Source organism: Xiphophorus hellerii, chromosome 5 (assembly GCF_003331165.1).
Source record: "Xiphophorus hellerii strain 12219 chromosome 5, Xiphophorus_hellerii-4.1, whole genome shotgun sequence".
Classification (NCBI taxonomy): Eukaryota; Metazoa; Chordata; class Actinopteri; order Cyprinodontiformes; family Poeciliidae; genus Xiphophorus; species Xiphophorus hellerii.
The window spans coordinates 26,803,174-26,819,246 of NC_045676.1; the positions used below are offsets into that span (position 1 = coordinate 26,803,174).

Here is a 16,073-nt window from a genome sequence, read left to right on the forward strand (position 1 = left end):
TGGTCTTTTCAGCAAATAATCGGCTTAAAAATATCGTATATATGATCATTCAGTAGTGTCCCATAAGGATCTGTATAATTCAGACAAACAGGTTATATAAAACAAGGGAGACAGGAAATTACATCCTGCAGTCTGAGGGGGATTATGGGAAAAAAAATTTAGCCTCCATTTAAGGGTGGCTGGGGTATATTTGTAATCAGGTAGCCATCTTGCTGTCTTTCCTTCTATGTCTGTCTCTCATATAGATGTATCTTTTTCTACCTAACCCCCCTCTTTCTTTCTCTCTCTCTCTTTCTCTCTTGTCTTTTGTCGGTTTCTCTTTCAATGTGTGTTTCTGTGTTTGTGTGTCTCTCCGTATGTGTGTGTGTGTGTGTGTTTTTTCTCTCTCTCTCTCTGTGTCCTCCTTGTTCCTCTGTCTTCCTCTCTGTCGCTCTCACCCTGACTTTTGCTGTCACCACCTTCGGTGAAACCCCGACAGGAGCAGCACCCGGTAAAGTTCCTCCTCTGTCCTCTCCCGCTCTGCTCCCCGCACACAGTAACCCGATCACGTTGGCTACTATCTCTTTCTTTCTTTGTTCTTCGGACCATTTTGTGCTCATTCTCGCCGTTTCGCTGCCACTCACTACCTTCCGTTGTCACCGTGAAACACACACTCAAAACACTTCCACGTGTTTATTTTTGGGGGAGAGGGGTTTGTTTGTTTTTTTTACACGTCTGTAATTTTTTTTTTTTCTTTTGTCTTTGGGGACACCTGGAAAAATTTGAAGAAATCCCAGATTTTATTTAGAAAGTGCTCAATTGAGAATGTCATGGAAGAAGTCTATCAAAAAATATGTGTATACTTGCTTCCTTACATATCTAGCCACACAGAATTAATGAATATCTGTAATAGCAGAATAAATTACGAGAAAGATCTAACTTCAAAGAAGCTTATACTTATACTCAACTGTTTTAAGAACATTGGTACAAAACACTAAGGACGGAAAACCCAATGTGTTGGTTTGAAATTGAGCTTATAGTTTGGCAGACATGTGAGGTGATCTGTCCATTTCCCGTATTTGGATGGAATAATGATGCATTTATGAGCAAACTTGGCAGCAAATTGACTAAATGTCCAGGGCATGAAAAGCTTAACAGGCTTTGCAAACAATTTGATCAGCATTTTAGAGCACTTTATGCAGCTCAGTATCATTTTTAGCTAGACTGCATTCAGATGTTTGGTTTGACAAACCCAAACTTAAGGGACTGCAAATTTAATTTGGCTTTCAAGAACTATTTTTATTTAGTTATTTCTTTTTATTTTTTTGCCAAACATTACTTTAAGTAATTAAAATATCAAATTTATTTATGCTAAGATCTAAAAAAAATAATAATAATAATTATATACATAGAGCTCTGGAAAAAATAAAGAGCCCACTTCACTGGACCCCATTGAAAGCCTCCCGGTTATTCCACCTAATATTGATTTCTGAACTCTTCCTGAGTTAAAACGTTAGAGTTGTTGTTTCTAAACAAATATGAACTTGTTTTCTTTGCATTATTTGCTTGGAATATGAGAGACATGATGTCAAAGTTCATTTTACTCAAACATATACTTATAAAGAATAAAATCAGAGAACTGAGCATTTTGGAGTGGTCTCTAAATTTTTTCCAGAGCTATATATATGTATGTACAGTACATATATATATATATATATATATATATATATATATATATATATATATATATATATATATATATATAATTTCTACAGTCAATGTTTAGTGTACGCACATAGGAATGTGAGGGAGCGTTTGACACCTTTGACCTTCCGGGGCTTTACGCTAACACTCTAAAGCTGCTTTCATCGAGAGACCTCCATGCTGCTCAGACTTAAATGAGCAACGTCTATTGATTGTCGTCTGAGTCGCTCGTTGGCGGACACACAAACACCCACACGGCGACACTTGCAAGCTGCCAAGACTCCGACTCAATCAATCAGCGCTAAATTCATCTGTCGTTAATTTTCTGTCGCAGGAACGGAGTTCGTAGTTTTAGAGGGAGCCTTGATAGACCCGTCTTTAAGCCCAGACTTGGCAGGTGTCCACATCCCTCTGCTTTTTTTTTTTTCCTTCAGAATGACCCATCCACTTACTGTAAATATTAAGTGTTCTGTTTATTACCTTAATACAAATTTTCTTTACCCTCTTTCAGGAACTTAACGTTAACGTTGTCGGCTTAACTTTTAATAATTTATTTCTGCTCCTTTTTACGACTCGTTTATTTTATTTTCTTCGTGGAATAAGGTTTTGTGTTCTGTGAGCAACATCACCGGTCCAAATATTCCCGCATAGCCTCCATTTCCAGACGTTTATCTTACCCTTTTTTCCACAGAAGTGCATTGATATGTGGGATTTCTGAAATCTTGGAGAGAGAAAAAAAGTCAGTGGAAGCTATGTGGAAAACAAAAACCTGTTTACACACGTCCATGTGGAGATAATCGTAGGATTATGCTTAAGTAACCCTAGTGGTGCGACATTCGAAGGGCCGACTTCCCATTTTCACATCCAGAAATGTTCACTTCTTTCGAAGAGTCGAACAGCGTGCCACCGTAAAAGAAAGAAAGAGGTTTGGCCGGGCACTCTGCCAGGGAGTTGCCTGTCGCTGCGCAATGAGTGATTTACGGTGATGAAGACTGTATTAAACATTGATGATGGTGCTTCTTGATGTCCATGAAACCAAGAGGTCAGACAAACCTATTGTGTTCTCTCCCCGCTGGTTTCATGTTTGACTTGTTTATTTTTCTGCAAAAAACACCAAACAAAAAAAAACACAGCAATGATTGCCCACACAAATTAAATGCGTCATGTGTTATCTTTTAAATAAAAGCAAAAAGGGTGTGGTGAGAGCCCTTTGTGGCTCATCTGTGTAATGAAGCCTCTGTTCTGCTGTCTAACATTTCAATTTTGCTGTTTTTGTTCCATGCTCAAACACTAGGGGGAGCAGCAAAGGCAAAGACATCAGTACAATCAAATCTCTGCGTGTGCTGAGGGTGCTGCGTCCCCTTAAGACCATCAAGCGTCTCCCCAAGTTAAAGGTAGAATTTAAAAAGCTGTGCTGATTTGTCTTATTTCAGAATCTTTTCATGTGAAGCTGTTTGATTCTTGTCTTGTACAAAAAGTCTTAATAGCTCCAAATTAGCATCTATTGTTTAAAAGGAAAGTATTTGATTTCTAGGCACAGCGTGCGATTTTATAGCACAGTCAAGTAATTGTGTTGACTTCAGTTGTTCTAAAACTGCTACATATGTCAAATAGGACATAAATGTAGTTTGACTTTGTAATGTAACACCTTGAAATTGGGCCTCTGTCTCTTTAAGAAAGTCTTGGTCTCTGAAACTCCGCCGTCAGGAAGTCATCACTACATGGCTCCTCTGCTAACCCTTTAACAACGTTTTTACCAGCATTTCGCTGAGAAGTACCTCGTACAATGAGCTCAGCAGATTCACCAGGTGTTTGCTAATTGCTGCTGGCTAGTCTGAAGGAGCTGAGTGGGGGACGGCTGCTCTGTAAGGGGGAAGCTCAAAAACTGCAGCTCCGAGGTTTTATTTTCGTCCTCGAAGGCGGTGCTGGGTCCAACCAAGTGTTTTGCACAGCTGAATGGTTGCCATGGGAGATTACATGATGTAATGCTCAAAAAAGTCAACTTTACATAATACCGATCCTTTAACTTTTTATAGCTGTTAAGAACATGCATGAACCATAAGATTTTTTTTTTTTTACTACCGACTCATTTTCAAAACAAATTGTGTAAAATTGCATGTCAACAGGGATGACTATTTGTCTTATGATTTATTTTTTAGTTTTTAGACTGTAAAATAAATAAAAACACACAACTCTACATTAGTCCGTGCAGGATGAGGGGAATTTAGTTTTCATTAATCTGCAACTGTAGTAACTTCCCCACACGGCAACCCAATGTTAGACACCAAAGGAGAAAAAAAAAACAAACTCCTTGCTAATCTTTTTATGCTGCTTCGGCATCTGTGAAAAAAATTGATCTCTTGCAAACACAGCAAAGACGACTGCCATCTCAGACATGAGCTCTGTGCAGAAGAAGGCATGGATCTGCTGTGCATCAGAGGGTGGCAGCCTGTACAGTATTCAAGAAGGATAAAGATTAAACCAAACAATATCTGGATGAAAAAGTTAAATCTGACGCACTCATAAAATTTGGTGTAATTTGTGTGTCGCCGTCGACCAGGAGGAGTGAACGCTGCAGTGACTCCATTCAATCTGCTGGATTTCTTTAGATAGAAAATGTTTGAAACTAATTTTGAATAATGAATTCAACTGATAACTGGGATCAATTAGAACACACGTGGTTGAATTTGTAAATTCCTCGAGGAATTTATTGTGAATTGGACCTGCACAGATAAACTGAATTGAATTGAATACTCAGTGGGTAGTTTTCAGATATGTCTCTAAATATTAGCGTTGCACAGGTCATGAGTTTATGTCGCCAATAACGATTTCACTTGATTTCAGATTCTTCCTACTTCCTATAAATAACGACTAAATGTTTTTTTTCCCCTTTCTTTTGATGAAAAGATTTCAATGTTTATTTTTAAGTAAAACAATTAATTTCCTCCAATTTTCCAGAGTCCTTTCTGTTTGCATGGGCGAAAATATGCAAATACGCTAAAATATTTAATGTTATGGGATATTATTTTAAAAATAAATAAATATTAGAACTACATTATGTATCTTCACTCCAAAAAATTAAATGTGCATCATATTAAACCACATTTAATTTTTTTTAATAATAATAATAATTAAACAAATCAGAAAATAGGGGAAAATCTTGAGAACATTTTAACATAACTAAATGAAACAACAAATAACAAATTAGATTGTAAATAAAATGTACAATTAAATTATAAAAATTAATTTGTCACACAGCATAATCAAAAAGTTGGCAACGTTCTTATCTTATATTTTCTGAATGCAACATTTAGCACCTTTTTGAAGCCGTTTTAATGCTTTCTAAATTTGTTGCCAATTTTGGCGGGATTAGTTCTCCATAGGTTTTATCAAGTGAATAAGAGTTTTTATTGTTATATTTCATATTATTACTACCTCTGTAACGTCACAACAACTTCCTCTTCTACTTCTTCTTCTTGTGTGACCTTGCAGGCAGTGTTTGACTGCGTGGTGAACTCCCTGAAGAATGTGTTGAACATTTTGATCGTCTACATGCTCTTCATGTTCATCTTCGCCGTTGTGGCTGTGCAGCTGTTCAAGGGTCGCTTCTTCTACTGCACAGACGAATCCAAAGAGTTTGCGCGGGACTGCAGGTGGGTTAGGAAACAACAAATCGAGTATCGGAGCACTTCCTTTCTGTCCATATTGCTCGTCTTCCTGCAAAGTTACACTAAACTGAGTCTTTTGGTTGTCATTTTCCAATCAGTGGATTTGTTCTACTGTTATAGACATTTGAAGGATTTATAAAAATTAAGACGTGTTAAGGTTTAGCTGTTCATGTGTTACCACCTAGTGGCAATCACTTGGTATTTCTGGGTCGTCCCTTTGATTAAAAACATCGAAATATTTGCTGGAATTTGTTGTTCTTCAACATTGCAGGGGCGAATATTTAGTCTATGAAAAAGACGAGGTAAAAGCCGAGAAGCGGGAATGGAAGAAGTACGATTTTCACTACGACAACGTGGCTTGGGCCTTGCTCACCCTCTTCACCGTCTCCACCGGAGAGGGGTGGCCACAGTGAGTGGACAGTCCACACTTACCATAGGAAAACAAAAAAAACAATGAAAAACCTTCAAAACTGTTTATGATGAAGCTGATTCGATTCAAGATGGCGTTCATAAAGCAGCACAGACACTATTTCCTTTTTTTCCTTCAAGAATAATAAAATGTATATTGCTTTTGCTTACTGTGTTTGTCTCTGGATAAGAATAAAGCTGTATTCTTTTTATACATACATTGTTATGCTTTTTGAGATAAATAATCTCTATTTCGCATCACCTATGTATAATTGGATGATTTGATGTTAAATATTGGATCAGTTCTAATAATTAAGTTGTGGTGCAGGAACAGCTTGACAAATTCTCAGTAATGTATAAATAAATGATTGAATTGAAACAATTTTCTCTATAAAGTGCCTTGAGAAGACATTTGTTGTTGCCGCTACACAGTCAAACTGAACTGAATCGAATAACAAAGTTTGATAAGCATCTTGGAGCCATTCGCACAAAATGCATGTCCACTTCTTAGCCGTGATCGAGCCTCTGGTGTAAAAACAAAACCAGCTGAACGCGAGAGTGCTTTTATTTTGAAAAGAAGAAAGCGTTTTTAGAGGCTGGGGTCCAAAGTGTTGACCTCGAGGAGCTAAAATCACAGATGTTTGGATAAAACAAAACCTGATCCGATTGCTGGGTGTTACGATTGCAAATAGCGTGTTTTTTTGTTTTTTTTTATCAGTTTCTCACCTTATGTTAATATTCAAATTTTTTTTCTAACTAATCTTTTTGACTCCTCCTCTTGCAGAGTGTTAAAGCACTCAGTGGACTCTACTTATGAGGATCAGGGCCCAAGCCCGGGATACAGGATGGAAATGTCCATCTTTTACGTGGTGTACTTCGTTGTCTTCCCTTTCTTCTTTGTCAACATCTTCGTGGCTCTCATTATCATCACCTTCCAGGAGCAAGGGGATAAGATGATGGAAGACTACAGCTTAGAAAAGAACGAGGTGAGGGAACGATTGGGAAGCTTTTCTACACTTATCGGACGTATTTGTTCTGATGTTCTGTGGGGGTTTTTTTTATCTTTCTTCAGAGAGCCTGTATAGATTTCGCCATTAACGCCAAACCTCTGACTCGCCACATGCCAAAGAACAAACTGAGCTTCCAGTATCGGATGTGGCATTTCGTAGTGTCCCCTCCCTTCGAGTACAGCATCATGGCTCTGATTGCACTCAACACGATCGTCCTCATGATGAAGGTATGAAAACGGAAAAGGTTACGCAGTCTTATCCTCGAGCAGCACAAAACTTTATTATGAATCTCTTCGATTCTTTTTCTGTCTTTCTTTGGTTTTTTTGTGTGTCAACAGCATTACGAAGCAAATGTAGCTTACGATAATGTGCTGAAGTACCTGAACATTGTGTTCACCGCCTTCTTCTTTATGGAATCTATCCTGAAAATCATTGCTTTTGGTCCCTTGGTAAGTCCTATCACGCACACACACATTCACACACACACACACGCCCACATGCACACCTGCAAACTGTTCGTTTATCTAGGGCGAGCCTCTCTATGCATTCCTGTGTTTCAGACCATTTTTCATTCGTAAAGCGGGATATTTCAGAAGACAATAGCTTCTGAAATAATTTTCAGAAGATAATTATTTCTGAAAAAAGCTGTTTTTTTTCCTGTCCCTGAAAGGCGTGCGCCATTTAACTTGTCCCGTCGTTATGGACGCCTTCCCACTTTTCTGTCTTTCAGAACTACTTCAGAGACGCCTGGAACGTTTTTGATTTTGTGTCAGTCATTGGAAGCATTACTGACATATTGGTAACAGAGTTTTGGGTAAGTGTTGTGGCTTGATTGTCCAATAGCACACTTGTGGATGTCCAGATAAAAGCTAAAGTGTTTCTAAAAGAAACATAAACAAAAAAAAAAACCACATAAGTAAAGCAGATTAAAATGTCTGCCGGTTCCAGGTGCGGAATGATGACTGTTTACATTTTTTTGCAAATCTTTGTATGTGTTGCTACCGAAAACCAGTTCGTTTCTGGGACGTACAGTGTGAAGTGCGTAAAAGAGTAGTTAAAAAAAAAAAAAAGCCGAGTTCCAAACAGATTTTCACCTAGAAATTACCATGTTAGCATGCAAAAAAAAAGAAAGCTAGCCGTGTTTTCAGGATATCACTGTGAGATTTGTTTACATTTACCACCAGGTTAGCAATTTCTGTAAAAGTTAGTCTAGATGTATTCTTTATTTTTTATGTATTGCTCAAGCTTTAATCATTTTTGTTACAGTGTATTGATTAGCCCGTGATGTGGAATCAGAGAGAAGCTGAATGTGTTTATTAAAACCTAACTGTTGTTGCTTTTCAGTGCTTTTTTTATACTGGCTCCTATAATGATGCTGTCTTCCTCTTCTATCTCTTTACATGCTTTCTTTAACCCTATCTACTCTGTTGGCGCCCTTTGCCTCCTCTACTCCTTCCTGTTCTGATATAATCCATCCAATCAAAATGCACTATGAAATCCTTCATCGTGTTATACATCCATGCTGCACCATGCCATGTGGTGGTGGTGCTGTGATGATGATGGTGATGGTGTGTGTTTGGCCCTCCCGTCCCCCCTCCCCTCGCCCATCATGGCCCAAAACCAACCACCACCTCCTTCTTCGGAAAAAAATAAAAAATAATAATAATCTGTTTAACCCAATCACGATTTACCTCAACTTAACCAAAAACAACAACAAAAAACTAAAAATAAAACCTCCTCACCATTCATCTGTCTACATCTTCGCACATGTAGAATCTGGTTGGTTTGTAATTTATTTTTCAAAGCTTCCTGCTGCACTGTCATGCGGTTCCCCGATTAATTTCTTACCCTCAGCAACCCTGTCTCTCATGCGTTGACCCTTGACCCCCACAGCATGTGCTTTTTGGATAAGTCCTATTAAGCTCAACTCTCAAACTGTCGAGTTGTTAATGTAAACTTTAAACTATATGTGGGAAAACAACTGTGTCCGCGGTAAATTATATCACATTAGAATCTGAGAAACTTTTAGCCCAATATGACCAAAATGGATTACAGGAAATTCAAGATGCAGTTTGAAGGTTTCAGCATCTGAAAAATTACTACAGTAGGGGCCGAACAACAGCCAAAGTACCATTCTTAAAATAGCTAATCCTGTGACTAAATAATAATAAGGCCACCTGTTTAACTGGCTATAGATTAGTTTCTTAAAGAATTAAAATATTTTATGTCTGCCATGCAGAAAAACGCAAAAAGGGGATAGCACAATGCTACCCTGAACCTTTATCCCCCAAATTTGTGAACCCTGGAGCCGAGGCACACGGCTCTAGTAACAGTGTAATATCAAAAGTACTAAGGGCCTTTTTGGTGCCAACTTCCACCCAGGGGAAATTGGCCCCAGCAAAATGTTCCTGGAAAATGTTCCTTAGTTGGGAACATGCCTTAAAAAAGATGCACTTAAAAAAGAGAGTGTGGCCTATTTGGCTTGATTTAGTGATTAAAACCTTTTTTATGTTGTTTTAAATTTGAGTGAAAGATTTTCAGTATACTGGGGGATCCAAAAGCATTTGCACAATCATTCGATAAATTAGAATATTATCGAAAAGTCAGTTTATTTCAGCAACCTTATTACTAGCTGTATCACTAAGTGAGCATTACTGCCCACTAAAGCCTGCTGATGCATTTCATATATATCCCCAGGATTACATTGAAAATATTTTTGCTGGTATCTAGTGGTTGAAGCTACGCTAAATTACACATCATTTTGCAAATACGTATAGTTAATGGTGTGTTTTGTTTTTTTAATAGTAACACACTCAAGAAATTATAATATTATTGTAAAGTTCATTTATTTATGCAAGCCTCACTAAGTGAAACACATCATTTAGGTAGATGGATGTTCGAAAGCCCTTATTTCTGTTAATTATGAACGCAAACATAGCATCTAAAGTTTGAATATTACTGTAGAGCAATAAAAAAAATCACATTTGTTCATACAGAACTGTAGCCTTAATGAAAAGTATGTTGAATAACAGCTGCATGAAGGTTGATCGTTTACAAAAGGAAGTTTTAATCTGACCAGTGAGCCTCATCAGAACGCATATTCTAATTTATTAAATATGACCTTAGCTAACAAAGCCTACCAGGCAATGCTCATCTTGTAGAATAAAAAAGCTTTGAGTGCAGCTACTGGTGCATGTTTTAAAGTTCCCAATGGGCTCAGTCTTGCTGGCTCTCTCTGGTCTGCATGTGGGCCAACTATCAAGAAGTATGCTGCCATGCCATGTCATGCTTACACTGAGGTTGCATGCTAATCCCTCCATCTTCCCCCTCCTTCTTCTCCCCTCTCATGCTGGTTTTACAGCCTTGTCTGTCAACCACCAAAATGCGAAAAAGCCGACCTGGAAGTTTGTAATGGACCGCTTGTGGCATCTTTATATTAACCTGTTAGCACAATGCTAGGACAACTAGCAGGATTAGCACAGTGTACAGTTAGCATTCCTGATAGCATATCTGTGTTGTAAAGTAGCTGTGAGATTTCCAAAAGTGCAAATATTTCCTAATGTGGCATTTTCCGTCTTAAAATAGAAACCGATTCATTGGTAAAGAGAAATGTTTCCGTCCTACATTTAGCTTCTTGCTATCTGCTAACATGTAACATTTTGTTGTTGCTGTTAAAGCCGACATAAAAAACATTTAGTGTTCTTTCTAGAAGCTTCTTCACAATTCCTTTTAACAGCATTTTAATAAGCAGAATGATAGGGAAGTAGCTAACAGAGTCTTCTTCACTCAGTGACCACTTCCACACAGAGAAGCATGGTGCATTTTCTGATGTGTAAAAGATTTTATATTGTCTGGATCAAAAATCAAGTGGGTTCTTTTCACCTCGCTAGTGTTTCTTTTCTTAAATTTGTTTCTGTATAATAAATAAGCATCATAATTATTACAAAAGTATAAATATGTTTAGAGCATAAAAAATATTTCCAAACAGAATTATGAAGCGACATAATTGGTGGTACAGGCAACCCAAACTCCAGGTCTTTGCTTTAAGAAGTATATATTTGCCCTATGTGTGATTGTGTGTGGGTGTGTGTGTGTGTGGGCATGTACACTTCACCAGGGGTGTGTGTACATGCATGTGGTTGACAGGCAAAGTTCTCCAGTCTGTATGTAGCCTGCTTGCATCAGCGATCAGTGCATTTGATTATATAAAAAAATGCTGTATAAGATTGGATGATGACCATAAAATTCTTTGAATTAGAGATCACCTTCTTTTCTTTCCCACTTTTTAATTATTTATTAGTTTATTTATTTTTTGTCCCCCCCCCCTCTGTCTTTCATTTTCACTTATATCTCAGTACCGGTATGTTTGAGGTTAGATGAGTTTTATTGGTTTTTGATTTCTCCTCTTTGGTCTTCTCTTTCCTCCACTGTTTATTTTGTCTTTTTTTGTTGTTGTTAAGTTCCTTCATTATCGTAGCGGATGTTTGTGAAGATACTGTCGCTTTGTGACGCTGACAACATGCCATGTTTGTGCCGCAGGACAATTTCATCAACTTGAGCTTCCTGAGGCTTTTCAGGGCGGCTCGCCTCATCAAGCTCCTGAGACAGGGAGAAACGATCCGGATCTTACTGTGGACGTTTGTCCAGTCCTTCAAGGTATTTAATAATTTAAAATAAATAAATAAAAAAACAAGAGTAGAAAATATGAGAGATGAAACTAACAAATATCTCTCATTCCTGCTGTGTTAGGCTCTGCCGTATGTGTGTCTGCTCATAGCCATGCTCTTCTTCATCTATGCCATCATTGGCATGCAGGTAAGTTCTGCTGACAGACATATATATATATATATATATATATATATATATATATATATATATATATATATATATATATACTTATATACTATGTATATACTTTGTTGCCCCAAAATATTAAGAAAAACTCTTTACCTGCTATTGAGGCAGCTTCAAAAGTCCAATTTTTTATTACATTTTTTAAGAGATCTTTAATCAGAATATGGGGATCCATTCATGAGGACATATTGGACTTAAATGTGATATACATTTGGAAATGTAATCATGCATAAAGTATTATGTGTATTGTTATTATGTCCAGTAAATCTGTGATTATGTGTGAAACCCCAAATTATCTTTTGGGTAATGTCAGATAATCAATACATATCAGTTTGTATTAATCTTCTCATTTCTAGCTAGCAAAGCACAAAACGTACCCAAGAAAATTATAGTTTTTCTTTGTGTAATTCATATGTTGTCCTACTGCCTTTGCCAATTCATAGCAAAACTAACAACTTTAGATTCAAGAAAACCCCGCTGTCAGGGGCCTGAATGCCATTAGGTTTTATTGGTTTATTATATCTTTTAGGATAACACAGCCTTTCTCCTGTCAACCTGTAAGGAACAAACCATACTTGTCTTCCAGTCTTCTGTAATTTTAAGGCCATTAAATTAAAAATGAAACACGCAAAGAGTCAAAGGTACAGCAACATTGCAATATTTGACTATGAGGTGAATTTGGTGGAAAGAATGGGCATTAATTAGAATTTTTTTCCAAAACTTGTGAATAATCTCTCTGAAGAATGATGGACTTCAAATAGTTTGGAAATTGCCTCATAGCAATTTACAGGTTAATAGCTATCATATTGTTTGCACTGATGTATTTTGGGTTTTTTGGCTTTCACTTGCTCATGCTCGCTGAAGCTCAAGTAATGAAACTTCTTTAATTAGCAGCTCCCGTTGGTACTTTGTCTCTGCAATCCTGTGGAGACAGCAAGTGTATAACTTGGTTTTCTTCATGACTGTAAATGCACGAACATAAAATGTCTGTTAATCTGGCATTAATAGACATTATTATTTTCTTTTTTATTGCGTTTTTGTTTAGTTGTTTGGAAACATAGCTCTTGACGAAGAGGAAGAAACTGCTATCAACGAGCATAACAACTTCAGAACATTCATTATGGCCCTAATGCTGCTGTTCAGGTGAGATGTTTCAGTTTTCTATTTGTCTGTCTTGGTGTGTTGATAAATAATATAAAATCTGTTATAGTGATATTACAAGGACATCTCAATAAATTAGAACATCATGTCTTACTGTTGTTGTTTTTTTCTTTCAATGATCTTAATTTTTTATTAATTATTCCAATTTCCCAAGAAACTGAATTTTGGGTTTTGGTTAGACGGTTAGTCATAATCATCAATTCTGCCAAAAAGTAAATCGCTACGATCTAGATGTGAATTTAACTTCTCAAATTGAATTGTTGAAATAAGTTGACATTCCAGTGATATTCATTTTATTGAGATGCGCTCAATGAAATATTAGCATATTATGAAAGTGGTGTCTTTCCGTTTCTATGCAGAAGTGCTACGGGTGAGGCGTGGCATGAAATCATGCTGGCATGCCTGGGAGAGAAGAAATGCGACCCAGAGTCAGGAAGTACCGGGAAGGAGTGTGGCAGCACCTTCGCCTACACCTACTTTGTCTCCTTTATTTTTCTCTGCTCCTTCCTGGTGAGGAATCGTTGGACTTGTTGTTAAACCGAACCTGGACAAAACCTCATACGGATATTTCCTTCTTCCTCTCTCCCAGATGCTGAATCTCTTTGTGGCCGTCATCATGGACAACTTCGAGTACCTCACCAGAGACTCGTCCATCTTGGGGCCGCACCACTTGGACGAATACGTAAGGATATGGGCCGAGTACGACCCAGCTGCCTGGTGAGTGGCGACCAATCATTCTCACGCAGCTACACTCCACTGTTTTTTATCTGCTGCACCGATATTTGTCTGCTCTCCTCACCGCTGACGTTTTCCTCCCATCCCAAAAATGGGACAAAGAGCTCGTGGCAGACGTGGGTTGATGAAACGCCGCGTCGACGCAGTCTGAGCAAAAATGTTTTCCAGGCTAAACAATAACTTTTTTTTTAGCTTCTCCGATTTCTCTTTTATTTTTATTGTAATGTTGTATGCCAATGACATAAATGTTACCCACCCCTTTTTGCCTTTTCCTTATTATGTGTTTCTGATTTTTTTTTTTCTCAGTGAATAAGAGCTCTTCTCTATATTTTGTTATTCCTCTTTTTTTCTCGTCCACTCTTTTTTTTTGTTTTGTTTTGTTTATGGGTTTTTTTGGGATTTTGTATGCTCCCTCACCTAACTCCCCTCCTTGTATTTTTCTTGCAGCGGGCGCATACATTATAAGGATATGTACAGTTTATTGCGAGTTATCTCCCCTCCTCTGGGCCTTGGCAAGAAATGCCCACATAGGGTGGCCTGCAAGGTTTGGACCAAACCCATAAAACACAAACTTAAACGCAACCTGCTCGCCTTTTAAGAAACTGGAATGAGTGTTGCTCTTTATCACTTTTAAGACAAGTTCTTCCGTAGTTTTTTTTCTCTTTTTTTTTTTTTATTATTATTTCCGTTGGTTTGACTTTTCTGTTCGGGTTTGCATTTTCCAGTTGTTTTGAATTCATTTCACCACTGAATCATTAATCTTTTCTTTTGGTTGTTGTTTTGGGAGGGGGTCTGTTGTTTATGCATTCTGACATGATGATGAGAATGTTTGGGACAATGCAGAAATGCACACACACTCTCTTGCATACGATCACAAACACACTGATAATGGTGTGTGAAGCATGAAGTGGTACACTGCACTTGCTAATGTCTTTTGATTGAACACTGGGGGAGGGAAAAATGACACTTATTGTCCTTATTTTAATTTTTTTTTTAAATTTGTTAGCAGTAGATTTTAGATTTCAACCAGTCAGTGTCTTTTCTTTCTGCTTGCTGTCTAATTTTTGCCTGGGCAGAAAATGGTTGAGCAATGTGCATTGATCTGTTTGACTCGAGGAGTGGGTTAGGGAGACAGGATTCTCATAGAGGCACATGCAGGGAAGGTTTGATCTTGGTACTCTGACCTTTGAACTAAGGCTACCATATGGTTTTCTAGATCTCCCAGACTGTTCAAGCGTCACTTCATTTAACTTAATTTTGATCATTTCAGTATGAAAACAATCGCAATCATATAAATTTGAGAGGTTTCTGCACCTCCACCTCAATGCTGAGTTTCAGCATTTGCTGTCAAACAGAAAACAAGTGAGCGGTGTCCAGCCGTTTTGCATATTCTGTGAGCGATTGAAGAAATCATTCACACAAATTTCTGCCGTTTACATGTCTCTCTAAGAACTGACAGCATAGAGGCACTGAAGTTGTCTTAAAGAGCAGTTCAACAATTTTAAAGAAATATAAACCCAGTCAGCCGCTGCTGGTTGATTTATCCAATCATCACTAAACAGAATGCCAGGACAATTACATTTTGCACAAAAGAACTTCGATTCCAAGCAAACTGCATGTGCAGTTTGGAGGTGTGTGCCCCAAAAGTATTACATGAGGCTAGTTGGAGCACTGTTGGCCCTAAGTGAGCGTCACTTTGCGTTATTGGCATGAGGCCGCCATGATGGCTGCCACTCCTTCAAATTCTGATCATACCTGTCAAGTTTTGGACTTGAGAATACGGGAAATCGTTATCCTTCCCCTGCTGCCATCAGAAGGGGAGGGGTCAGACTAAGCTAACTTCTACTTTAATATAAATGCATAAACAAACCTTTATGTAACCTTTCATAATTAAATGTTGAGTAATTACGCTCAACTTTGCAGAAATATTAGCTCATACCTTGCAGAAATCTAAGGATCTAATGTTTCCAAGTCTATTTCTTTAAATGCAAAATTAATCTACACAAGTAGGAGTAGCAATAAATGTTTGCTCAAGTCAAACAAAAAATTACAGTTCAGTAAAACTACTCATATGCATTTTTCCCCCAAAACGTCACTCAAGTAAATGTAACCAGTACTATCCACTTTTGAACATGGATAACAAAATGAGCAGCCTATTCATATTAACAAGCTTAACATGATATATTGGCATCAGCTGGTCATCATATAGCTCAAATTATGTGCATCCAACAGCATTACTCAACTCACTCTGTTAGCTTGGGGTAAAAACAAACTGCAACGTTTTTGCCTTTTGCTGATTTGCTGCCATGATTTGAACACTCGCCTGCACAGCAGCAGTACGTCTCCGTCGCTGCCACACAGGTGTAAAACCGGCACTCATGTTGCGTTTAAAGGCGGCATGAGCCTTTAAACGCAACAATGGTGTTAATCCATTGTTAACATGTTACGGCGTAATCCATTAACACGTTGCGACATGTTAACAATGGATTAAACATTGTTGTTACAACTGAAAAAAGTTCCGGTTGGGGGGCAGGGTTGGATGGCGACGTATTAA

General features: G+C 37.9%; 1 protein-coding gene across 20 annotated transcripts in view; it reads left to right on the top strand.

Annotated features, from left to right (window-relative positions):
• Positions 1-16,073, top strand: part of cacna1ab (calcium channel, voltage-dependent, P/Q type, alpha 1A subunit, b) — a 135,010-nt gene that overhangs the window by 78,827 nt on the left and 40,110 nt on the right. For 13 of the 20 annotated variants that reach the window (XR_004339299.1, XM_032562979.1, XM_032562978.1 and 10 more), the window contains 14 exons: positions 479-490; positions 2,978-3,077; positions 5,176-5,336; positions 5,623-5,760; positions 6,544-6,745; positions 6,832-6,996; positions 7,108-7,218; positions 7,500-7,583; positions 11,309-11,425; positions 11,519-11,584; positions 12,669-12,766; positions 13,144-13,294; positions 13,374-13,501; positions 13,967-14,063. Coding sequence is in view for 19 of the 20 variants with exons in the window: in XM_032562979.1 (XP_032418870.1) it covers positions 479-490; positions 2,978-3,077; positions 5,176-5,336; positions 5,623-5,760; positions 6,544-6,745; positions 6,832-6,996; positions 7,108-7,218; positions 7,500-7,583; positions 11,309-11,425; positions 11,519-11,584; positions 12,669-12,766; positions 13,144-13,294; positions 13,374-13,501; positions 13,967-14,063 (1,630 nt within the window). In the remaining variant the exon portion in view is untranslated. The remainder of the gene's footprint in view (positions 1-478; positions 491-2,977; positions 3,078-5,175; positions 5,337-5,622; positions 5,761-6,543; positions 6,746-6,831; positions 6,997-7,107; positions 7,219-7,499; positions 7,584-11,308; positions 11,426-11,518; positions 11,585-12,668; positions 12,767-13,143; positions 13,295-13,373; positions 13,502-13,966; positions 14,064-16,073) is intronic. The other 7 variants (XM_032562980.1, XM_032562984.1, XM_032562993.1 and 4 more) reach the window with 3 other exon arrangements.